An 18374-nucleotide genomic window follows, 5' to 3' on the forward strand; every position below is an offset into this window, starting at 1 on the left:
AGCGACCCCTAATGGGAGCAGCCGAAAGAAGAAGAGTCTTTTTACATAAACCGTGTTGATTAAAAGTCTTGCAACAAAAATGGTAATAGGAGCATTAAGGTCATAAGGAATCATAGTACTTTGGATAATTAAGTACATTTGAAAGCAAATGCTTTTGTACTTTTACTCAATTGAAAGTTTATTGGGAGCACTTTTCCTTTTCCTGTAGTATTATTTAACCTACTGTGCATGTTGTGTGTGTTTCCCGTCCTGTAGCTGGATCTTCTCCCTGCTCTCTAACAGTGAAGACAAACACACTGAGCACAACTCTTCCCAACTCCTATTACCCAGGTAACAGCACATACCGCCTCTCTGTAGTCTATAACAGCAGTAAGCAGACTAAAAGTTTGTGACTTGTCTGTGATTAGTGGTATGAGAGAGCACACGTGTATAAAGTACATCAGCAGCGATGTCATACTGCAAGTCAGAGGGGTAATATCAGCTCACTCTGCTGTTCTCCTTATGTCTTTTTCTCTCTCTCTCTCTCTCTCTCTCTCTCTCTCTCTCTCTCTCTTTCTCTGTACAGTTTGATGCTTTTTATTGAAAGAGTATTGTCACTGTAACGTTTTTAATCTCTTTATTTCTCTTCTCTCTGTCGTCTCTGATCGGCCATCGCACCTTCTTAATTTACGTGCCACGCCTGCCAGACCCGTTTGTGCCCACTGCCATCTTAGGTGAGAGAAAACTTTTAGTTTCCAACCTCCCATAACCACTGCTAATAAGTTCATTGAGTCAGAGGTCAGATAATCGAGGAAGAAACTGTTTTATAGTCATTGTAATCTGCTGTTGCAAATAAAGATGGCTGCCTCATCTCCATACCTGCCTGTTGCTTCTCTTCCTCCCTCCTTTTCACTCCATCCCATCCGCATTGCATGTCATGAGTGTGATGTCACATCCTGTCTGACTCATATGCATGGACAGACATGTGGACTGGATGTTGGGGGAGTGGACATTAGGGCAGTAGTCTGGATTTGGGGGTTGCCATGGTTGCAGCAGCTTGTCTAGCATCCATGACTCTATCTAACCACACAGCACAAATTCATTGCTGAAGAGAATAATTAAGCAGTAGGTCTAGGGAAGAAATGTCTAACTTTTTTTGATGTGTAGTTTGAGGAGGAGAGAAAAAAAACATAACACAAGCTTATTATTGGCCCCTCTTCCTCCACCATCTTCTCCCTCCCAAAGCAGCCTCTTCTTTAATTCTTTTTTAAGTCACGCCTGCCTCTAGCTAGTTCCCACTGCCCCGCTTGTTTTTGTGTTTCTCTTTTGCTAGTGTTTATTCATTTATCCCATGATGAAATAGAATAATAAAGCAACCTTTTTTTTTTTTTTACTCTATTACAGACTTTTACTTGAAAATGTGCCTCTAGGTTTTCGCCGTAACGTTACGCCAACGTAATGGGAATAGAACATAAAGAGATGTTAAAGTGCACCGTATTAAATATTGAAGGATTTGGGCAAGAGTTGTGTAACTAGTAGTTAAGAGATTTGATGCTGTTCTGTAGACACAAATCAGACATTCCAAGTAATGAGAGTAAGGAACGATTGGGGAAGATGCATTTACATCACCAGGTTTTTTCTAATAATAAGTATTCATGTTCTGTATATGGAAATATAGTGAAGCTACTACAAAACTACATTCTCAAATTATATACTCTCTCTAGTCTGTCATATGTTATCTATTTTTTGAAATTCATTTCCAATCCTTTTTATTTATTTTTTTTCCCGCTGTGTGTCCAAACTCATTCATCGCCCTTTTTGGATGACCTTAGAGTCCTTTAATCTGCACCCCGCTATCACAGGCTTTCAGGCTAGTAAACAGAGCTGTAGTGTGCCAGTGCTCTTTGGTGTATTGTTGCTTATACCCTGTCTCCTCTCTCTTCTCCTCCCTCTCTCTCTCTCTCTCTCTCTCTCTCTCTCTCTCTCTCTCTCTCTCTCTTTCTCACTCTCTCTATCTCTCTTTCTCGTTCTCTCTCTCTATCGCTCTTTCTTCACATTTAACCTCTAATGTATCTGCTTAAAAAGTCCCCATTAATGGTAAGTTTCCTCAGTCTGCCTGTTGTTTGGGGGAAGAAGGTTGTGTGTTCCATTCCAAAAAAAAAAAAAAAAAAAAAGACTGGTGTCACCATTTGGCCCCCCCTCTCCCCTTCTTCCTGTCTCACACACATCCATATCAACCCCAGCGCCACCGTGTGCTTCGATCTCGCATGGCTTTTCAGAACATTACATTTGAATGTGCCAAGTCATCTCGTATTTTTTTATTACTATTATATACAATATATATATATATATATATATATATATATATATATATATATATATATATATATATATATAAAATAATCAATGCTTGTGTCGTGCACAGGAAGCGAGTTCTGTCATTGTGATGTCACACATTCACTTCATGCTTTGCTTTTTTATTTATTTATTTTTTTCTTGGCGGTGCCTGTGCATCATCATTGTGTCATAAAAATGAATTTCAGATCCAGAGAAGCATATGGCTAATAGATGTGAGAGGTATTATTATGAGAGGTATTTATAGGGTATAAAGAATATATAGGAGGGATTAATAATAATAATAATATTAATAATAATAATAATATAATAATAAATATTAGGAATAATTACAATAAATAAATCTTAAATGGACCGTGCTCCTCCCTCTGCATCCACTCATCAACCCCCCCCCTTCCCTTCCCTCACAATGTCGTTTGTCCGATCAACCTCAATCACAAACGGACACTTTCTTTTACAGTGCAACTTATTTTTTACATCTTTTTCTTTTTTTCTAACTTTGGATCTAGAACACCATTCTTCACGTAGCAATGACACTGTAAAAGACCGTGCAACTTCTTCGTAAGTGTTCTCTGAGTTTCACTGCCTTCCGGTTGCCTTATCTGTCTCTCTGTTGCAGACGAGACGCAGACGGTGGCCAGCGACACGAGCAGCCTGGTCCAGTCTCACGCCCACGCTCACTCCACACACTCGATGCACTCGACGCACTCGACGCACACTCACTCTCTACGGAAGCGCGAGGCGGCAGACGTGCCCTATCAGACGGGTCAGCTCCACCCGGCCATCCGCGTGGCTGACCTGCTCGAGCACGTCACCCAGATGAAGTGCGCAGAGGGATACGGATTCAAAGAGGAGTACGAGGTAGCAGCGTCTCCAGACGTCCCTGCCAGTGTGTGTGTTTTTGTGATGCAAGTGCTTTGTCATGTTTTGACATATCGCTTATAGATAGTTAATGCATGATAAATGTGTTCGTTTATTTGTGTTTTCTTGCCATCTCTCCCCTCCTTCTTTCATGCTATGCATGGTGTAGCTCGTCTGCTTTTGTAGTTTGTGCTCTGAGTATGCCAACGCCACCTTCATACATACACACACACACACACACACACACACAAACCCCAAGAGGGCCTTGTTCCACAGCACTGGCAGGCAGAACACTGTGAGAAAGAAACACACAGCCTCTAATGTGTGCACTGTTTCTCTCAGCCGCACAATCAGGACTCTGTTATCACAAGTCACGTAATACACCAAGAGAATCCACTCGATACACTTCACACACTCGATACACTTCACACACTTTACACACACTGTAATGTGACTGGGTCTGACATCAACACTAAACACTCATCACTTACAGTGAATATTGATTTAGTGACACACACACACACACACACACACACACACACATTTACATCTATTCAGAAACACACTCACACAAACACACTTCTAGTTCTCTTTTTGCTTTTTTATGTCTATTATTTGTCTCTTCTCAGTTTCTCTCATTTTATGTCTTTTCCTTGTTTCTTGTCTTTTCTTATTTTGCCTCAGCCTTCCCTCATCTTCTTCTCTTCTCTTCTCTTCTCTTCTCTTCTTTTCACTTCTCTTTTCTTCCTCATCTTCTCTTCTCTTCTCTTTTTTCACTTCTCTTTTCTTCCTCATCTTCTCTTCTCTTCTCTTCTCTCTTCTCTTCTCTTCTCTCTTCTCTTCTCTTCTCTTCTCTTCCCTCATCTTCTCTTCTCTCTCCTCTCTTCTCTTCTCTTCCCTCTTGTCTTGTCATTATTTAATCTTTCACATCTTCTTTTTCTTATTGTCTTATTTCTTTCCTTCTTGATTGATTTCTTCTGATTTTCACTCTTCTCTACTCTTCTTATTGGTTCTCTTTTTATTTAGTCTTTGTATCTTTGTAACCTGGCCTTTACTTGCTTCATCCCTTCTGTTTTTGTTTCTTATCTTTATACTTTATTTCTTCATAGCTCATCTTTTTTGTCTCTTGTTTTCTTCTTGTCGCATTATTGTCTCAATTTGTCTCTTCTTTTCTCTCTTCCCCAAACACACACACTTATTTTGTTTATCTTTTGTTTTGTTTTTTTTGTTTTTACCTTCCTTTCTCATTCCTTTATTTTTATTTCTATGTTGATTTCATGTAATATTTCTGTCATTTTGTTCCTTATTTCTTGCTCAGTCTGTTTTCTCAGTTTAGTTTCTTTTCCATCTCTGGCAAAGTCTCATTATTCAGTCATTTACAGCACTCGGGAATCAGTGGGGTCAGGACAGTAAATAATGTATGGCATGTGAGTGTCACCTGTCTGGCTTAGCGTCAGTGTGAGATGCCTCGGGCTGTAGACGCCTCCAGGTCTGATCCGTGATGGCTTAAGGCGCTGGAGAATTCCTGACAGTGCCTTCCTCACCCACAAAACAGCATATACACACACATAAACACACTGTCTCTGCCTTTCCAAAACATAAACAACCTCTGCTTTGCTCCAGCCAGAAGGCCAGCTGATATTACTGTGTACTGGTCACCTGTGTACACTTTTAGTATACTCTACTCATCCTGTACATGTAGCCTACTCTCCTTCAGTGTGTGATCTTGTTGTGCTAGTTGCATTATGTTTGCTGAATTGTGGAAAAAGCTTTGTTTTTCCTCTAGAGCTATTCACTCACACACTGTCTCTCTCTGACCTTCTCCTCTCGTGGGTCTGTACGTTAACTATGGATCAGATCAATGAGGTAAGCACACGATTCATTTGGTTTCTATTTAAAAATGTCTAAACACTGCAGACACGCTGAATCCAATGTTAATGTGTTAACCAGTAGTAGCAATAATGCACGTCGTATAAATAATGTAACCCAAAATATTCGGAATTCCGGAATTGAAAAACTGAAAATGACCTCTGAAAAGCAAGAAATGGGATTTTTGTTTCTTATCTGTAACGATCACCAAATTGCTGTTGACTGCATCTCTCACACAATCCTCTTAAGCGGATGAGTTTTTTAAGGCGGTGAGGTTTGGAATCAGAGCACAATTACATGAAAGTACAGTTGAGCTGAGATGCACCAGCAGGCTATTAAACTCTAGCACCCTTTCAAATCTAATTTTATTTGTCACATACACATTCATACAGAGTTCGACATGTAGTGAAATGCTTATGACTGTCCAACATGTAAATAGAAATAGAATATATAAAATTGTATAAATAAACATATAAAGTATAAAAAGTATAAAAGTATAATAAAAATATAAAGTATAACTATAGTGTAAAAATAGGGATAAAAAATCTCTATATAGTGTATATGTATGTGTATATATATATATATATATATATATATATATATATATATATATATATATATATATATATATATATATAAATAAAATAGTATAAATAAAGTTAATGCAATACATTTGACGTATGAATTTATTTTTTTATTCTATTGATTAATCTGAGTAATCGATTAAATTGGCACAAATTAAATAGAATAAATAAAAATAAAATAATTGGAAAAAATTACATTGAATAGTGTACATTTGTTAGACCCCATTTGGGTAATAAAAATTTGGTGATTGGGGCAGACTTCAGTGGCCATATTGGTGAAGGGAACAGAGGTGATGAGAGGTGATGGGTAGGTATGGTTTTAAGGAGAGGAATGTAGAAGAGCAGATGGTGGTAGATTATGTTAAAAGGATGGAAATGGCAGTGGTAAATACTTATTTTAAGAAAAAGGAGGAGCAGAGGGTGACGTATAAGAGTGGGGGAAGGTGCACACAGGTGGACTATGTTCTATGTAGTATATGTTCTATGTAGGAGAAGATTGGAGACTGTAATGTGTTGGCGGGGGACAGTGAAGCTAGACAGCATCGGATAGTGGTCTGTAGGGTGGTTTTGGAGGTAAAGAAGAAGAGGAAGAGAGTGAGGACTGAAAGAAGAATAAGATGGTGGAAACTGAAGTAGGAAGACTGTAGTGTGAGGTTCAGGGAAGAGGTCAGACAGGGGCTCGGTGGTGGTGAAGAGGTGCTGGATGATTGGGCAACTACTCCAGAAATGATAGACCAGGCACTAACTTTAACTTCATCTATAAAGTAACTAACTATAACTAACTTTAACATAGTAAAAATTTAAGTATGCATACTAGAATTTTAAGAATTTTATTTGAGTAAACATATAGATAGTTAAATTCACTAATTCAAGTAACCAATTCCAATATGACGAGTAAAAGTCTTTTTAGAGTATCTGATTTGAAGAGTACTTGAGTATTCAACTCATATTGAACATATTCTCAAAGATGCACTAGTCCTCAACACCAAGAGACACATTGGTGAAAAGCCCTTAACAGTTGAGTTGTGAGGTTTTCTTTCCCAAAATACAAATCAAAATCTACAACTCAAAACTGAATTAACAATCAACACAACAGCCTCTTTAACATGCCAGAATGAATCAAAGATTAAAAAAGACAGTTTTAAAGCAATCCTTCAAAAAGGGATCTTCAATTAACAAATTAAATTAACAAAATTTAAAATTCTAGTATGTGGAAATGTAAATATGCTAGAATTATACTTACTAGATACTAGAAATATAAGTAGGCATACTAGAATTATAAGTATGCATACTAGAAATGTAAGTATGCATACTAGAATTATAAGTATGCATATTAAAAATGTAAGTATGCATACTAGAAAGGTAAGTATGCATACTAGAATTGTAAGTATGCTTACTAGAATTTCAAATGTTCTGTGCGTAAAAAGGATTACATTAATCTGTACTGAAAAAGTTTAAATATGTATACTGTTACACCTCTAATGTGTGACATATATATATATATATATATATATATATATATATATATATATATATATATACATATATATATATATATATATATATATATATATATATATATATATATATACATACAGTGGTCCAAATTTGAAGTGTCCCAGTGTGATTGTCACACTGTACAGTGTGTACTGTACTAAAGTGTGAACACTGTGCTGTATTAAAGTGACACTGATACAGATCAGATAGATTTTTATTTTGATTTTTTGACCATTTTTACCTTTACATTTTTGCACATTTGCGCAACTGTCACTAAAACTGGACTGGACCAAAAGTAAAAAGTGTAAAAAAAAAATTTTTTAATTAAAAAAATGCAACACTTTTACATTTAATGCCTTTGGCTTATGACTACAAAACAACTCTGCTGTAATTTCATGCCATTTCTATCATTTTATTCTGAATTCATACACTAGTTTGTTAGCTCACTGGGAGACACAGGATTAACTGACTAGGATCTGACTGGGGATTTTTCCCTGTTTCTGGTTGGATTTGAACTCGACATGCTCCAAGCTCAACAAGAAAGAGGAGAAAATCAGTATTGACTTGCTATGATGTAAAAGCGTATATTACTTGACTATATGGAAGAATACATAAAGATAGTGGTGCTTCACACAACCCTTCATTCTGGTCTTAGTGGAGTCTCTAAAACCTGATTAAAAGCTCTTCCTAGCCATTAGACAAACAAAAATATCCAATAAAGCAAAAAAAAAAGACTCACTTAAACTCCTACATCTTGATTTTGAGGTAATTTCTTTCATTTCCAGGAAAAAAAATACTTCTGAGCTTTGAAACTATTTTCCATGAAGTGGCATTGGTGATGTCAAATGACCAAATGACGTGCGTAGGCTGTTCTTAAAGCATTAGGGCACAGACACACACACACACACACACAAACGCGTAAACCTTGACGGAGCCCTTTCACCTCCCGTCGTCATCCGTTTTTTTCCGTTCAGCTCCAGCGTGGAACGTGTCTGTGAAATGTTTTCCGTCCTCCTGTCATCTCGCCGCGTGACTGATGCTAATGACTAGTGCTATGACACCGATGAGAATGCTTTAAGAACGCGATCATGCCGTCGTCTCGCATGCTCTCGCTGCGGCGTGAGATGCAGGAACAGATGCCACGTCTGTCTCAAACACGTCGCTCCACGTGTCCACTGTCGTTCCACGCATCTGCATGTCACATTTCGTATTTAAGATTTGAGATTGTTACGCAGACGTGCGTTCCCTTTATATCGGTTTCACTTACGATGTAATGAGGGAGCGAATGTTGGCTCTAGAGGTAAAAGGGCCCTGGTGAGTCATTGTGTTTATTTCTGTCAGTTTATTATGAGATTTTGGGAGAATGAATTGGGTGGAAAAAATGTGACAGCTCCATTATTATCTGTTCACCCTGAATCACTTGCGTTTTTATCATTCAAAAGCCTGGGAGAATTTTTCTTTCGCTTAAAAACAGAATTTCCACGGAGTCACAAATGTCTGAAAATATTACAATCTAAATGTTTGGCCTTAAAAAGTCTCAAATTCACTGCTCTAGGTCTTAAATAATTTTTACAAACTCATAATTTCCAGATGTTCATGTAAAGCTACTTTAAATGCTCATTGGAATTCTCCCGCAACACAGATTTTTTCGTTTGTTTGTTTCCGTGGTGTTGTAGTTTGTTGCTAGTCCAAATATTACTAATACAAATGAGACCAACATGCAACAGCCAATCAGCTTTCTGTTTGAACTTCTCTTGGATTGTACTACAGATGTACAATTTTTCAGCTATGGGGAAGTGCATGTTTAGCGATACTTGGTTTGACGAAAAATTTATTTATGGCAACAATGGGCAACATTAACAATGTATTTGTGTGTGTTTCTGATGTGTGTTTCTTTTATATCTAGTACATGTTGGTCAGATTCATCTTTTCCTACATTACCCACAATTCCCCTGCTTCATCTCTGCCTAAAAAGAATAATGCAGCAGCGCTTTGTTTCAGCTCTTCATGTCTACACAAATCGGCTTCCAAAGCGTCATTCTAATACCATCGTGCTGTTGTTTGTACCGACGTCTCCACTACTGCACGTTGTCCGTTACGTTACAAACAGTTGACATTTGCGCTCGAAACACCGAACAAACCTCTTCAGTGTGTTTCAGGGTGGAGTCTTCCTTACGGTTCTGCATATCATACATATAAAGCAGCTAATATTTATTTCTCAAAGCGCACCGACAATATTACATCGTCCTGATTGACACTCGCAGCCGAAATCTAGGACAGATGTGAGCACCTTGAGCTAATTTGTCTGGAAGTATGTTTGAGGTTATGTAGCGAAAATGTTGAAATACCTCAAAAAAAAAAAAAAAAAAAATTATAAATAAATAAAGGATCTTTCTCCACAGCCGCGCTAATGATAACCACCCATATGCTTATCATCTTCTCCCCAGTGAGTACCACTTTAAACCAAGGCATCATTAGTGAAGTTTTTTCGCTATGAATTAATTATAGGAAATCATATCAATTATTCTGTTTTGCCTGGTGTTCTCTGCGCGGCTGCATGTTGAATTTAAACGGTTGTCACTCTCTCCTTCTGTTCAAGGGCCATCTTTGAATTTGTGTCAAAATGGTTCTTTCTCTCCCTCAGTGTTCGGCTTTCAAAGAGGAGGAGTGTTTCAACCAAAGCGCCCAGCATAGTGAAAACTGCAATTAGGACCTAGATTTATTTCCATCGCAGGGTTGTAGAAGAAGAAAAAGACATCAAAGAAATTGCAGGACCAGTCGTAAAGTTATAATAGACTTTATTCGATGTTTCTCTTCTACCTTTTTTCGGTAGTGGTGTGCAGGCTTACAGACAGTTTCACACTGCTTTGAAAAAATATTCCAAATTTGAGTCGCATCAAATCCTGACAGCGCCTCAGACATCTGTGACCAGGAGGGGGTACTCTATCTCTCCCGTCAGACACAGCAACACTTTGAGCACACGTATGTAGAAGAGGGCTGATAGCACTTTAGGAGTTCTACGCTGCCCTCCCTGGGGGTAGTAGTCATCTGACAGGTGACAGTTGGGCAGTAGGCAGGATCTGGCAGGTGAACACAATGATTTTTTTTATTATGTTATTAAAACAAAAAAAAAAAGATTTTGAATTATATTTTTGTAAAAGATGTATAATTGGCATGATTGTATTTCTACATATTGACAAACCAGTAGTATTTATAATGTGTAGTCGTTTTTTTATACACGATTGCAAAAATCAGGACGTTTTTAAAAGTTGTTTCATATGTAAATATTATTTTGTTTTATTGTATTTCAACTATACATTCAAATTCCATGTAACATAGAGAACAAGAACAAACTAATAAACAATAAACATAGAAAAACCCTAAAGTTCCCTGGTGGTCTAGTGGTTAGTGGTTTCATGTGGCGTTCTCACCGCTGCGGCCTGGGTTCGATCCCCGGTCAGGTAACCAACCCAGCCACTCTCAGTGCCAATCCCAAGCCCGGATAAATGGGGAGGGTTGCGTTAGGAAGGGCATCCAGCGTAAAAACGTGCCAAATAAAACATGCAGATGATCCGCTTTGGCGACCCCTAATGGGAGAAGCCGAAAGTAAGTTATTATTATTATTGCACACATTATAAGTGTTTTTTTAGACGCCTTATTAACGCCTGGTGTCTGTAAAAAAAAAAAAAAAAAAACATTTCCATTTTCATCGGCTACAGATTCGGCGGGTTCTTTAATCCGTATCACGATCGCACTGACATCTAGAGAGCGTGGAGAAGAGATGCAGAGTATTAATGCAGATGTAAATCCGACGACAATAATGAAATGAATTCCGAATCTCTTTCCCCCTCTCTCTCTCTCTCTCTCTCTCTCTCTCTCTCTCTCTCTCTCTCTCTCTCGCTCTCGCTCTCTGTCTATCGCTCTCTTTTCCGCTTCCCTAACGTATGTCACATTCCGAAAATCGCTGATCAACTTTTGCATTCCGTTTAATCTTCTGTAATCCTAATGAAGCAGGACTTTCAATATGCATAAGCGCGCTGGTGGCTGCTGTCCCGCTCCTGAGGGGCTGAAGCAGGATAAATATTAATTTGCACCAGCCTTGGCCTTGTTTTCTGTGTTTACGTCAACGGGTGGAAATCATGTTTTGCGCCGCGTGCCACCGTTCGTGGTCCCTGCACGTCCCTTCCACCGAAATACATTTTCATAATTCCGATTAATTGCGACAAGATCAGAAAGGGTTTTTTTTCCCTTCGTGTTTGGTATCTGTTTGAGTGTCTGGTAAGTTTGCTTGGAGAGTCACTTGGGGAAGGATTTGTATGTGACACAGAGTAGCGAGTGTTGTAATGGGTTCTCGTTTTTTAATTTTTTTTCTTTAGACAAACCGCACAGCGCTTCCTGCTTTCCTCGCCACATGGTCTCATCAGATGTCCTAATGATCCTAATGCTTTCTCTCGCTCACTTCACTTTTTCCCACGAGCTTCCTTTATTAGAGACACCGAGCCGGTTCTCTGCAAAGAGCTGACACAAGACTTCTTACACATCCTCTCCTCTGTGTCTGTCTCCCTGCCTTTCCTCAGAGCTTCTTTGAGGGGCAGTCTGCACCATGGGACTCTGCCAAGAAAGATGAAAACCGGATGAAGAATCGCTATGGAAACATCATCGCATGTGCGTATTAAAGAGCACCGCTGTCCGTCTGGGCACGACAGAGCCTAATGCCACTCCTCAGGCGCATTCATTTCCCACATATCAGACAGGTCTCGCTTAGCACTGCACACACATGCCCATCTATTAGCATCAAATTCAGAGAAGCGCTCTCATCGCATGCCTGCTTAAACCTTTTGCCTTACAATCTTACCAGAATGCACCTGATCAGGAAATACAGTGAATGTAAATATATATTTTATATATATATTTTATCATATACACTATATTGACAAAAGATTGCGGACACCTGGTCATAAGTATGGTGCGTGCTTTCTGAGCGTCGCACTCCACATTTACTCCCAATTTGCTCTTATGATTCCCTCCACTCTTCAGGGAAGATGTTCCAATAGATTTTGGAATGTGTTTGTGGACATTTGTGTTTATCAGCCACAAGGGTGTTAGTAAAGTCAGGTACTGATGTAGGTGAGGTGAGGAGACCTGGGGTGCAGTCAGTGTTTACATTTATCCCAAAACCCTCCAAACCATGTAAAGATATCTTCATGTAGCTGGCTTTTTGTAACAGGGGCATTGCCATGCTGGAACAGGTTCAGGTCTCCAAGTTCAAGCGAACACAAAATGTTATTATAGCGCATCCAAAGACGTCCTGTACAATTGTGTGCCTCCAGCTTTGTGGTAACAGTTTGGAGAAGAACCACATATAGCAGCAAAGGTCAGGTGTCCCGATACTTTAGTCCATATAGTGTATATTAAACGGATGCTGCTGATATAATTTTTATTTACGAGTATATACAGCATGCTGATTAACAATATTTCATGTTGTCAGAACACTTGGTGTAAATAAGTGCAACAGATTTGAGGAAGGTAATTACAAATGTACATCTGCTTCATTCCTCCTTAATTATACATCATGGGGAACTGCTCATTATTTCCTCGCACCTACTCGAAGGAGCCGTTCCCCCATTCGATAAATAAAAGCCTTCTCAAGGACATTTTAAAAAAAGGATGACGGTTTATTTTAAGCCGTATTTTTCTTGATGTTTGCGAAGTTAATATGAAAGCCGTGCAATAAAGTGACTGTTTTATGATAATTCTCTCTCTCTCTCTCTCTCTCTCTCTCTCTCTCTCTCTCTCTCTCTCTCTCTTTTCTCTATATCTATCTATCTATTTATCTCTGTGTTTGTGTGGTTTTTCTTCGTTGTAATACGACATGTATCTGGGTTTGTGTTTGTCTCTAGATGATCACTCCCGCGTGCGTCTGCAGAGCCTGGAGGGCGAGCAGAGCTCCGATTACATTAATGCTAATTACGTTGATGTGAGTACAGAAAGCAGCCAGCACCTCTACGCAAAGGTCACAGCACACACACACACACACACACACACACACACACACACACACACACATTAACACACATATACACAGCACCTACAAAATAACCCACTACATGGGAAGGAGAAATAGGACATTGGAAGATAAACACACACACACACACACACACACACACAGTCCTGCATGACGAGGGGAAATAGGACATAGGATGATGCGCATGCAGATGCACACATGGACATGTATACACACACACGCACACACACACACACACACACACACACACACACACACACACTGCACTCTCAGCATGCACAGGGAAACAGGGCAGAGTACATGATCACACACACATGCACGTTCAGCAAGGGTCTCACACAGTACAAGACAGGGTCAGGGAGGGAAATGGTCACATTCTTACACATGCCCACACAGCAGTGTCCAAACCCACACACACACACACACACACACACACTACATAACATCATAGCGAAAGCAGGATTTAAAGACACACCAACAGAGGACTAACAGACACACACATGCTGGTGAAGTTCAGTTCAGTTCACCTTGAACGTTACTCCTCTGTCTGACACCTGCCTCACAAACACGGATCCATTTTCATTTCAGTATTAAATACACACCGACTCCATGAGGCATGACTCATGAAGATACCAAATAACGAGCACTAATTTGCATGTGCAATTGCATAAATTGTGCACACAGTTAATGAGATTTTCGTGTGATATTTTCAACAGCTGCCACGAGTTCCCATCTCAAAGAAACATCTGAGCTCAGAACTCAAGTCTAACACCAAGGCAACAAGACTTATTAAAAATATATATAATATAAAGTTAAAATAGAATGTAGACATTCTTGAAGTGGATATTCTAAGGAATGTGGAGGAAATGCTGTGTTTCCATTCTCTTATATATTATTAATATTATTATATTATAATAATAAAATCAATGAATTAAATGTAATTCTTTACTGTACTTAAGGAGCTTCTTCACCTATCTGTACTTTACTTTAGTATTTATAGTATTTGGGGAGACTTTTACTTTTACTTCAGTACATTTCAAAGTCAAATATTTTACTCAACAACATTTTACAAAATCAGTCGTTCCTTTATATTCATGAGCGGATAAAAACTTAACTGGTCAAATACACAGCAAGCAACCAATCAGGGTCGAGCGAGCGCTCTGTTTAAAACTTGTTTTGATTGGCACTTGGTGGAATCTACTTATCACCAACATAGAGTTCAGCACCAGTTCAACAGCAAGCAGAACTTTTAGAGAGGAATGAATGATGGAAGAAACTCCAGACTCGAACTCGCCACAACACCCGTGTCTTTATTTTTTTTAAGTAGTTGAAAAGAATGTTTTGGGCTCATGATAATTTAAATATATATCAATCAGTGTTTGTCTTATTATTATCATTCTATTAATAGATGTGCTGTGTTGTGCTGAAAAAATCTTTTCATATGAGCTGAGTTGATTAAGCAAAAGTCTTGTGAAAAATTGGTAATAGGAAAATTATAGCCATAATAAATCATAATAATTTTAATACATTTGAAGTTAAATATTCAAGTAAAAGTTAATGGGAGCGTTTTTACTTTTACTGGAGTCATATTTTACCTCGTGTATCTCGACTTTAGCTCATGCACATGGTTTGTGTACTTCGTCCCCCACTGATTAAAATACAGCCGAGGCTGTATCCGCTAGCCGCATGAATACAATTTGCGGGATTAAACTATGATTAAAAAAAATGGCAAAAGTGTAACATTTTAAATATTATATATATATATATATATATATATATAACTTTTAAAATCGAGCAACCTAAACGTCTAATGCAAACTCTATTACTTTCAACTTCACTGTGTTAATTTAACGTCTATAAAAATTGTGGCATTGTTTTATTTAAGTCAAACATTTTTACAATTAAAAATGGGAAGCAGATTTCCGCAAATAAAAAATCTGCTTGTAATGTCAGTTTGTTTCTGTTGTATCTCTCATCAGTGTATAGCGTTTTGTGTAAATTCAAGTTAACTCTGACAAATACCTACTTATAGCATAATGTACACACTGAGACAGACACCCAGTCACACACACTAACACTCTATTCTGTGCCAAGGCAAAGACACATTCGAGAAAGAAGAGCGCCAGCAAGATGAGGCAGAGAAATAATATAGTGCAGGATGAAGCAGCGAAACAAACAAAAGAAAACACAGTGACTGCGCAAAAAGGACAAAGATCAAGTGAGAGGAGGAATGATGATGACGATAATGACTAATGTATGAAGCATGACTCTCCTGTCTTTAACATCATGCCTGGTTATTCCTGCTGCTCATACCCAGGCAGGCTCAGAGCTGAAGCAGAACGGAGGAGACTGGTTTAGTCACTATTGTGCTTAAGAAACTTTACACGGGCAGGAAGTTCCTCAGTGACTCAAGCTCAGTATATCACGACCGGAACAGTCTGATTCATCGCAGACAATGCACACACACATTCGCAGACACACACCAAATCCTACCTCGATATAGTAGTTTGAAATAGATGTATTTAAATTTACCTGTGATGTCAAAGATGTCAGAAATCATAGTTAATTCTCAAAACTTTTTGTCCACCTAAATTTTTTTTTTTCTATAAAATGTCAGAAAAGCATATAAAAATGAAAGAATGAATTGGGGTTTTTGGACATATGTAGGTTTTTCTGCCTATAATGTACTTTTATTTTGTAAAAAAACCAAAATTATGAATGTTTTTTTTATTTTTTATTTACTTTTTAATTTAAATGTAAATGCCACGTTTTGGTAAAAGAGCCAGTTTACCAAACATGCTGCTCAGTCTAAACAGTCAAAAGGTGTCTAAGTGATGTCCATTACGAACTTGAGAGAGAGAGAGATATACCACATTTAATATTAATATCTCTCAATGCATTTTTATCCATTTTTTTATCCATTTAAATTGCTATATCCTATGTTTGAGATATACTACATGGACCAAAGTTTGTGGACATCTGACCATCTTATTCCACATTCACTCCCTATTTGCTGTTATAATACCCTTCACTTTCCAAGCGGCAAACAAAGCAAGTTCAAAACAGAGTGCACGCTTGACCCTGATTGGTTGCTTGCTGCGTGTAAAAGTCAAATATTTGACTTTGAAATGTAGTGAAGTTAAAGTCTCCCCAAATGGACATACTTCAGTAAAGTGAACAGATACGTGAAAAAGCTACTTAAGTACAGTAACAAATTACTTTACCTCCTTACTGTCCACCACTGCTGGCACGTACCTGTATAAAGATCACATTTAGATACTCACCTATATGCACAAACGTGCTCCTGTGCTTCCAACTTGCTTAAACGCTTAAGTGAAGGCCTCCAACGGAGCCCAAGCCTTTTATTAGATAAGAATAAATACATATTGAAGAGAGTTGTTATTGAAAAAAGGCTTTGCTGAGGTACTTAGACATGGCTCAGTCGAGCAGTGAATGAAGTGAGTTTTTTTTTCCTCCTCGCCCCAGTGAAGATGAAAGAAAGGCTTTTAACATGCCTCCTGCAGCCCCTTCTGCTTAATAAAGTTTATTGAGGCACACTGGCTCAACATTTAGACAACTTCCAGACCATTTGTATGCATTCGCCTTGTTTGTTTGCGTGCATTTTTGTTCTTCCTGGAAGTGTGCTAAAAGAACATCTAGTGTGTGTGTGTGTGTGTGTGTGTGTGTGTGTGTGTGTGTGTGTGTGTGTGTGTGTGTCTAACACAGAGTTTTTGAAAGTTAAATGCTTTTACTCTAATGGTCACCAATGTAGTTTGTCATCCACATTCACAGTACTTAGAAAGAGCTCTGCATAATAACTGCTCAGGAATTTGAAAGCACCTTCAACTATAAGGGGAAGAAGAAGGGAAAAGAAGGAATGGGGAAGAATTAGAGAGAGAAAAAAGTTTGAGAGAGAGAGAGAGAGAGAGAGAGTTGGGGGGGAGCACTTGGTTGACTTTTGCTATTGCTGAAGCTTTAATCCGATCTTTCAGGCAACAGTGAACATGTAAAAGAACAAACAACCCGGTGCTTAGTGTTAAGTGAAAGAACAGCCATTAGGACGCAGTGCAAATGTAAAGAGAGAGAGAAAGAGAGAGAGAGAGAAAGATATTTCCTTATGCTGAGATGTGTATTAAAGTGTATATGTTATAAATAATAAAATGGAAGCATCTATACTTCCATCCTTCTCTCTCTCTCTCTCTCTCATCCACTGCAGCATGAGCATAGTCACAAAACAATATAACTGCTGATAATCCTTCAGATATGACTCTTTTCTCAAGGATTAACAACTAATCCTCTCAAGTTTTATTTGTCCAGTGTGAGGTTCTTCGTGTGTGTGTGTGTGTGTGTGTGTGTGTGTGTGTGCTTGTGTGTGTATACAAAGTCCTTAATAAACAGTATGAGTTAATGACTTGTTGACAAATTGCTGACTTTACAGAGCTTTGTTTACTGTGCCTGTTTATTTTCTTGCTTATCTCTGTACTGCATGTTACCACACACGACTCCGACCATCGGTAACGTTGCTGTATAGATGCTATGTAATAAAGGATGATCTGCAACAGATTCGTTAAAAAAAAAAACGATGTAAAAAAAAGTGTCCAGCGGTGCAGATTTAAAGCTGATCTTTGTTTTCTGTTTAATTCCAGGGCTACCACAGGCCAAACCACTACATCGCTACACAAGGTGAGAATTCCTCATTGTTTCAGTGTGTGCCTGCATCTGCGTCAATATGGATGATAAGATTCATTGGCATAAAAGTTAACGACGTGATGCATGGATTCCAAAAAGTGTGCATCTGATACAAGTTTGCATTTGTATAACGATGCATTGTTTTGAACATATTTGCATCGATACAAACAGATTTATTTAAGTATAATTATTGGGAGATGTGCTATACTTTTATTATTTAGAAAGTGACCAATCATTTGTGACCAATATTTGATATGTAGATTTATTTCTCCTCACTAAACCGTTTCTCGAGCGCGTTCTCTCAGCACAATTGCTGTTACGTGAATGATGTAGCACAGCTCTACTGAAACCGAGGCGTGTCCTTAGAGTCACATAGAATACAGATTAACATGGCAGAGGCAGAGCTGCATCTTCCTGGAGACAGAACAGGAAAAGAAAGTCTGGTTTAGTTTTATCTTTTCTCCATTTGCACTACAAACGCCTGTTTTATAAAAGGGCCATGCGTTAAAAGTCAG

General features: G+C 38.4%; 1 protein-coding gene across 7 annotated transcripts in view; it reads left to right on the top strand.

Annotated features, from left to right (window-relative positions):
- Positions 1-18374, top strand: part of LOC124403123 (receptor-type tyrosine-protein phosphatase mu-like) — a 226667-nt gene that overhangs the window by 173126 nt on the left and 35167 nt on the right. For 2 of the 7 annotated variants that reach the window (XM_046876725.1, XM_046876728.1), the window contains 8 exons: positions 256-330; positions 687-713; positions 2065-2076; positions 2954-3195; positions 5053-5061; positions 11723-11810; positions 13046-13122; positions 17817-17853. In XM_046876725.1, the coding sequence (XP_046732681.1) occupies positions 256-330; positions 687-713; positions 2065-2076; positions 2954-3195; positions 5053-5061; positions 11723-11810; positions 13046-13122; positions 17817-17853 (567 nt within the window). The remainder of the gene's footprint in view (positions 1-255; positions 331-686; positions 714-2064; positions 2077-2953; positions 3196-5052; positions 5062-11722; positions 11811-13045; positions 13123-17816; positions 17854-18374) is intronic. The other 5 variants (XM_046876726.1, XM_046876729.1, XM_046876727.1 and 2 more) reach the window with 4 other exon arrangements.

Source organism: Silurus meridionalis, chromosome 20 (assembly GCF_014805685.1).
Source record: "Silurus meridionalis isolate SWU-2019-XX chromosome 20, ASM1480568v1, whole genome shotgun sequence".
Taxonomy (NCBI): Eukaryota; Metazoa; Chordata; class Actinopteri; order Siluriformes; family Siluridae; genus Silurus; species Silurus meridionalis.